This window comes from Sinocyclocheilus anshuiensis, unplaced genomic scaffold (genome assembly GCF_001515605.1).
Source record: "Sinocyclocheilus anshuiensis isolate Anshui unplaced genomic scaffold, SAMN03320099.WGS_v1.1 scaffold3023, whole genome shotgun sequence".
Lineage (NCBI taxonomy): Eukaryota > Metazoa > Chordata > Actinopteri > Cypriniformes > Cyprinidae > Sinocyclocheilus > Sinocyclocheilus anshuiensis.
In genome coordinates, this window is record NW_015552793.1 from 32,331 (window position 1) to 40,030 (window position 7,700).

Sequence of the window (7,700 nt, forward strand, 5' to 3'; positions counted from 1 at the left end):
CAGTGCACACACACAGCAGTGAACACACACACACTGTGAACACACACCCGGAGCATTGGGCAGCCATTTGCTGCAGCTCCCGGGGAGCAGTTGGGGGTTCAAGTGCCTTGCTCAAGGGCACCTCAGTCGTGGTATTGAAGGTGGGAGAGAGCACTGTACATCCCCCCACCTACAATCCCTGCCGGTACAAGACTCGAACCCAAAACCTTGGGGTTACGAGTCCGACTCTCTAACCATTAGGCCACGACTTCCCTCCCAAGATGTCTTCAATATGGCTGGAAAAAACACAAGAGGTATTGACTTTTGATAATGTGTTATGCTGGGGTTCTCAAAGTATGTTAGGAATTATGTCTTCAAATCAGTACAAAGGCATAATTCTAAAATGAAAGGTCATCATGAAATCTATAGGGAGATTCCTCTCTGCATAAAACATAGACTTGGCAACACCAAATAAGTTAAAGAATTACTGTTTAAAATGGTATTTTACACAAATGTACACTTGCTTAATTTTTTACATTCCAAGTTGTAATTTGTTTCTTCATACTTGGCAGCTCATGTGTAACAATGAGATTTGTACAATAATGTAATTTTTAAAGCACACCTTTTGTAGTTGATGGTAAACTTTAATTTTGCATTTGGAGTCTTTAATGTTAAAGGCATCTGTTTCTTTTATGGCAGGCTGTTTTCTGTTATTGGCCACGCAAAAATGTGTCAGTTAAAGTAAAGAAAGAAGCAATCCCAGACAAGGAATCCTGGTCACGATACAGAGTGTCTGTTCTTGGATATGCAGGTATACATTTTAGCATATGATGTTATGTAGGATAAATCTGAATGAGATTACAAAAGTGTAAGCACATACTTATTTAGCAGATGCTTTGAAGTGAATTTCAGTACGGTTATTAATACACATTCTGCCCAGAGAGGTTAAGTGCCTTGCTGAGAGACACTATGATGCTGTCTGTGGGGATTTAACCATCAAAAATGTTTTAGGGCAGAGCATGGGTCATGGGTTTTTTTCATAGCGTAATACTGTACATATTTTCATAACAGAGACTTATGCCGAAGGAAAGCGAAAAGTTCAGCATGCCATGTTTTCATCAAATTTGGAGAGTGAAGACGAGCCTGCTCGAAGACTTATCTGTAAACCCACACGTTACAGAGATGTTGATGATGGTGAGTTTAATAACTTGACAAGACAAGAGTGTTGTCATTGCAAATAGCCTGCTGTTGTTTCTTTTGATATATCTCAAAATATAAAAATATATTTATTTTTCTTAGATGATGAGGATGATGAACTGATTAAAAGGAAAAGACCTGAGAGATTTTCAGGGACAAAATTGATCCCAAGCAGACCTTCCTGTGAGTAATGTTTGTGCAATGGTTATTAGTTTGCTATTGATATTAAATAATTCAGTAATTAAGAGAATAGCACATATATTTGTGCACATAGAGTACATTCTATGCATGTAAACTGGTTAAATGGGCTTGCATTGTAATCAGTAATAATCATATTGTAATCAGTTATTATGTGACTTATCAAGTGACTCTGGCTGTCCTTAATTTTCTTTTCTAGTTATTCCATCTGCAAAATATTTTGCAGCGCTCAAGACAGTGGAGTCAAATGAGACAAGTCAGTGTTTTAATTATAAATTGGGAAATAATACCTTGAAGCTAAAGGAAGAACATTCTAGTACATTCCTGTAGCTCAGCTGGTAGAGCATGGCATGACCAATGCCAAAGGTCTTGAGTATGATTTAGTAAACACAAGAATTCCCAATACGTGTTATTGGTGAATGCTGTTGCTTTAGATAAAAAATGTCTACCAAATTTCAGTGGGCTGATTCTTGATAGTTAGCCTAACTTGAATATTGCTGATTGATTTGTATGATACCTCAGGTCTACCTGGAAACCAGATATTCAAAAAGACAACAAATAATAAGAATAATTAGAGAAATAATAAGAATCTTTCTTCCCTACAGAATTGTAATAGTAATTTAACATATAATCAAGCCTACACAATCAGCAGTACTGTTATTATTTTTCATTAATGTTTTGGCATTGCTTAAAATAGGCTTCTCCTTGAGGAGTCCTGCCATAAGCAACAGGTTGAAGGCAGTGGTTGAGAGTCATGGCCATGGTAAGCATAAAAAACAGCTATCGGCATTGTTTTCCAATGGGTCATGTGTAACTTGCATGTGCATTTGCATATGTATTTTCTAAATGATGCCTTGGGTTTATCAGGAAATATAATTCAAAGCACAACTGACAACCAGCCATTGGTCACAACCCAACAAGACAGTGATGGTAATCTAACCTATTAAGCCTGCATAATTGAAATGTACTGGTGTAATTGATCAGTTACTTACTTATTATTACTATATATGTTTTTTAATGCAGAGTTTTGCATGAACACTCCATCTGAAGACCACAACACAGAGAGGACATCAGTGGCAAGTCAAGGTAAGTATACACCAAATTGAAAAAAAAAAACTTCTGTTTGTAACAGTATGGCATTTATTACATAAACAGAGTAATTGTATGTGTTGTCTATGAGATTTAATGGAGTGTATGGTATCCAGAGTCATCAAAGTTTGAGCGGGCTGTACTCCTTCGTCTCAATCAAGTCGATGAGAGACTCCAAAACATTGAACGCCTTCTAAGGACTAACATGTGTTCTGAACCACCCGAAGGACGAGAAATTCTCGAAAAGCCCTGTAACACACCAACGGAACTGGAAGATTTGTGCACCATGTTGAAGGATCCAGCCTACAAAAAGAGAGTGGTTAGTACTTCAAGGTTGTAAGAGTTTGCACTTGGAACACGGTGTCATATGCATTGTTGTAACTCCAGCTGTGTGTGGTCTTTGGTGAGGTGGAGTGGTGTAGTGGGCTAAGCACAGCACAACAAACCAAACACCAAAACAACCCTGTGTTTTCCATATTATTTTATATAATTATGCACACAGTTTTATTTTTCTTGGTTCAGATATTGCTGTTAGTTATTGCTGTGCAGCATAATATAGCATTACTTTTATTTTCAGATTGATTGGCTGAGCCTCATGGGAGGCAACACGCCTGAGGAGTCGGTCAGAAGACTACTTAGAAAACACGGGACGAATGCTCTATGGGCCCAATATAGTCTTAAAGGCCGCAAGGGAAAGAAGAATTTCCAGGAACTGGAAATATGTAATGTCATAATCCGTGAGTTGTTTCTCAGTTGTTTCTTATTCCAAACATTTTATAGCAAGTCGCTCCTGCCATAAGCAACAGGTTGAAGGCAGTGGTTGAGAGTCATGGCCATGGTAAGCATAAAAAACAGCTATCGGCATAGTTTTCCAATGGGTCATGTGTAACTTGCATGTGCATTTGCATGTGTATTTTCTAAATGATGCCTTGGGTTTATCAGGAAATATAATTCAAAGCACAACTGACAACCAGCCATTGGTCACAACCCAACAAGACAGTGATGGTAATCTAACCTATTAAGCCTGCATAATTAAAAAGGAACTGGAAATATGTAATGTCATAATCCGTGAGTTGTGTCTCAGTTGATTCTTATTCCAAACATTTTATAGCAAGTCGCTGAAGACAACCTCTATTTTCAGAGCAAGCTAGGCCAAAGACTGCATATGAGGCATTGAGGAAATCAGCAGTGTATTGTATATACGGTATGCTTAATCATAATTTATTGTAAGTAACGGTAACATGTTTGGGTTTTGTGTATCTTAACTGGATTTTAAGATGCCTGTCGTCGAACACACACCAAGGTGCTGGAAAAAGTAATTGAGGACTTCATATCAGAAACACTGAAGTTTGCACCACACAGAGATAAGGTAAGGCTTTTGTAGTTTGTAAAAAATTAATAAAGAAAACAATGCAAATTTAGTACAGAATATACTGTATACTAATTCTATGTTTTGTTTCTATAGATGCTACAATCTAAGGTGCCACTTCAGCCCGAAGCAGAGACTTGTGGAAAAGAATACACACAGAACACACTTAATTAGTTGTTTTACACACAGAATGTATTTTGTTATGTAAGATTTGGAATGTTTCAGTTTGTGGAATGTTTGAGTATATAAAAATGTGAAAGTAAAGTAAGATATCAGTTATGCTATTGTTTTCATTTAGATGTACTGTATGTTACAGTGTACGTATCCTTGGCAAAAGGTAGACAAATACAATATGAATGAAAATGATCAAATATATTAAAATATGAAAAATGTTTGTGTAGTGTCTTACAGATTTTGGTGTTGACAAATATAATTAGAAATGTTTTGAATTAATATTTGTTTATAAAAAACTTTCCCAGGGCAATGTTTGGAGGATATTTGCATATTTTATATAACGTTTAGAAACATTCAGAAACAATTTTTTTCCTATCATTTTCCTAACAAGATGAAAAATCTGGACATTTGGAATGTTTAAAAACATTCAGAAATAATGTTTTCATAACGTTTTCAAGATGATAGAATGGAATGTTTCTATCACATAAACCAAGAAAAAACGTTCCTAATACATGAAAAAAATTTACATTTTAAACGTTTAAACTACATTCACTAATATCATTTTCATAACGTTTTCAAGATGATAGAATGGAATGTTTCTATAACGTTCCCATAAACTAAGAAAAAACGTTCCTAATACATGAAAAAAACTGGACATTTTAAACATTTAAAAAACATTCACTAATAACATTTTCATAACGTTTTCAAAATGATAGAATGGAATGTTTCTATAACGTTCACATAAACCAAGAAACGTTCGTAATACATGAAAAAGCAAAACGTTCTGACAACTCATTTTTGTTAGCTGGGCTTTGGAATGTGAATATGAAATTTCCTGTGAATACTAACAGAGGAATGTGGGTTATTTATGATAGTTACTAAATCCGAACAAGTGTACAAACAGTTAGAACTTCTTAAAACAAAAACCATATCATAATGGTTTGTTCAGACTCTACCTGGTCAAACATTTCCAATGAGTAACTGGCAGGTGAAATTCTTTTGAATTCTTTGGGTCTGAATTGGGGCTGAATTCTTTCCCATGAACTTTCAGGAAAGAGACACGTAGTAAAACACCGTAACAAAAACACTGTGAAATAAAAATCAAGGCTAGATAATATTTAAAACGTGTGAATAAAATGTAATATTAACTAAATAATGAAAACGTTTCTAAATCCCGCTCGGCATGAGATTCGGATCGATGCTGCAAAATGCTAGTTCCACGCCACGCCGCCTCTGACCACAGTTCCACACGGTCTCTTCGGTGTTAGACACGCAGAGGGTGTACAGATCTTAAACATTTCGTTTGAGACGTGACTGAAATCCCGTGAAGGCATGATCCTACTTCCTGGAAAATGTAAGGGATTTTTTTCCCATGTCTCTATTCATTCATTAAGCTAAACATTTTTATTTCAATTTATCAGAATATGTGTGTGTGTGTGTGTGTGTGTGTGTGTGTGAGAGAGAGAGAAAAAGAGAGTGAGATCGTTGCTTACAATAATTTTTGGCTATATATAGTGAGAGAGAGAGAGAGAGAGAGAGAGAGAGAGAGAGAGGGGGAGATGGAAGCACCTTTCCAATTTCACTGTGAGAGAGACCTGAGTGTAGCTCCAAGCAGGATTTAATTTTTCAACTCAAATTAAGCACATTTTGTGAGCATCTCATGTAAGGTACGTTTGAAATAAAGATGTGTTTGCTATTTTTGGAAAATGTAAGGATTTATGTTTTAAACTATTCCTTTATTTATTGTTTTATTTTCAATTCATTTTTGGTCATGTTATTTAAATCCTTTTTATACAGACATCAGATTATATGTGTGGGCGCACATATTGTGATCTGTTAAAATTGGTTACTTATTTCTGATATTGTCCTTAAAAGCGATATCTTCTTTTCTCACATCCCCCATAGAGACAGAGAGAGAGAGACAGAGGGGGAGAAATAGAGGAGCCAAAGTCAGATTTTCCATCATCTCTTCATCCCATTCCTTCTCAGGAGTTTTAGGGGAGTATAAGACGTCCATGTCTAAGTATTTCACAGCTCTTTTCTGATTTTTCTTAGAAATGCCTGAGATCTATTTATCTAAGCGTACCACGGATTCCTCCCCGGACTTGTGGGAGTCAGATGGCAGACTGGATGTGGGAACGGACCATAAAAACACAAAAACATTCCTCGGGAATTCATTTACGACATCGGACAGCATTGGACAAACGTATTTCTTCCCCTGGAGGGCAAAGGTCACATCTGGATATCTAACAGGTCACGGGGTCAAACAACACAAGGTGGTCGCGACGTGAGTGGGCTACGTGGGAGGGAGGGGAAGGTCAAAACTTTTCTGATTTTCCACAGAAATGCCTGAGATCTATTTATCTAAGTGTACCACGGAACGCAGCCGGATCCTCCCCGGACATGTGGGCGTCAGATGGCAGACCGATGTGGGAACGGACCATAAAAACACAAAAACATTCCCCAGGATTTCATTTATGACATCGGACAGCATTGGACAAACATATTTCATCTCCCAGAAGGCAAAGGTCACATCTGGATATGTAACAGGTTACGGGGTCAAACAACGCAGGGTGGTCGCGACGTGGGTGGGCTACGTGGGGAGGGAGGGGAAACGTCAAAAGGTCAAAGCCATAAATCAAGGGTCATAAATCATTCTTGACTGGTGGTCCATATTGACTACTAATGAGTTCAACCCGAGGGTGTGTTTATTTACAAGTCAGCAGATGCAAGGAAACCAGTCCGGGGAAGCTTGACTGTACTCCTCCAGTCTGCATTCAGTGAAGTAGATATACACGATGTTAATAATATATTAATTGCGCAGTGTGAGATTCATTGGTAACAGAAATTTGTGAGATCGCGATGAACAAAGAGTGACAGCTTTTTAGTGGTTATGAGCGCTCTTTGCAAGCTTTCTAGGCAATCAATTTAAAATGTAGAATTTTGTTTTTTGGCCACACACACGTTACAAAGTTTCGGGAATGACATCTGCATATTTATGCGGAATTCGCTCTCAAAGTAGCAGTGTTGACATAACCATAGCAATAGACGGGACAAAATATATGAAAATGTGCATTAAGACTAGAGCACCCTCACTAATTTCAGAAGCACCCTTATTTCTGGAACCTCGTTGATACAATTTTGTTGTATAACTATATACAAAAACAACAAAATACAAATGCACTAAATAAAAGAATTTAATAAATGCATATTTACAATTTAAGCACTTAACTAAAATAAGTATTAATAAAATAAATAACTAGAAAAGGCTGACTATATTCAGCTTGCTTCCATTTAGTGAGAAAAGCCTACTCTTCACCTGAATTAGAAAAAAAAAGCTCCTCTGGTCTTCAGTGATGCGAGGACAACGTTTGAGCGTACACGTAATATCTGTGTGAGAGCAGAGCCAATTCTCAAAAGAACAATGCATATTTAAAAGAACACATCCAGTTTTGTGTGAGTGAAGGAAATCTGCTTGCGAGTGGAGATTCGTGCTCGCGCATTAGGCCTACATGGATCACGTCACATTATGCGCTCTCGACATTGTCATTAAGATCGCGCTATAGAAGCCGCCTAAAATTAAGTATAAAGAGGAGAAGAAAGCGGTCCTAGGCAGCTGCCTACACATGCCAGGATCCGCCACTGCCAGATGCAGTTAGAAATTTACTAAAAACAAGCCTATCGCAAGCAATCT

The 7,700-nt window shown here is 37.3% G+C and overlaps 1 protein-coding gene across 1 annotated transcript; it reads left to right on the forward strand.

Moving 5' to 3' along the window:
- The first annotated feature begins 2,151 nt into the window (after positions 1–2,151).
- LOC107667931 (uncharacterized) lies at positions 2,152–4,006 on the forward strand. Its single transcript, XM_016459671.1, has 6 exons — positions 2,152–2,304; positions 2,398–2,460; positions 2,580–2,782; positions 3,041–3,200; positions 3,741–3,832; positions 3,929–4,006. The coding sequence occupies exons 1-6, from the start codon at positions 2,181–2,183 to the stop codon at positions 4,004–4,006; spliced, it is 720 nt and encodes a 239-aa protein (XP_016315157.1). The 5' UTR covers positions 2,152–2,180.
- Positions 4,007–7,700: the final 3,694 nt, after the last annotated feature.

Excerpts from the sequence above, each read along its gene's own strand:
- LOC107667931 (XM_016459671.1), top strand. The coding sequence starts at position 2,181 with ATGTGTAACTTGCATGTGCATTTGCATATGTATTTTCTAAATGATGCC. Across the intron at positions 2,461-2,579 it reads GACATCAGTGGCAAGTCAAG|AGTCATCAAAGTTTGAGCGG; the intron begins GTAAGTATACAC and ends TATGGTATCCAG. Across the intron at positions 3,201-3,740 it reads AATATGTAATGTCATAATCC|ATGCCTGTCGTCGAACACAC; the intron begins GTGAGTTGTTTC and ends CTGGATTTTAAG.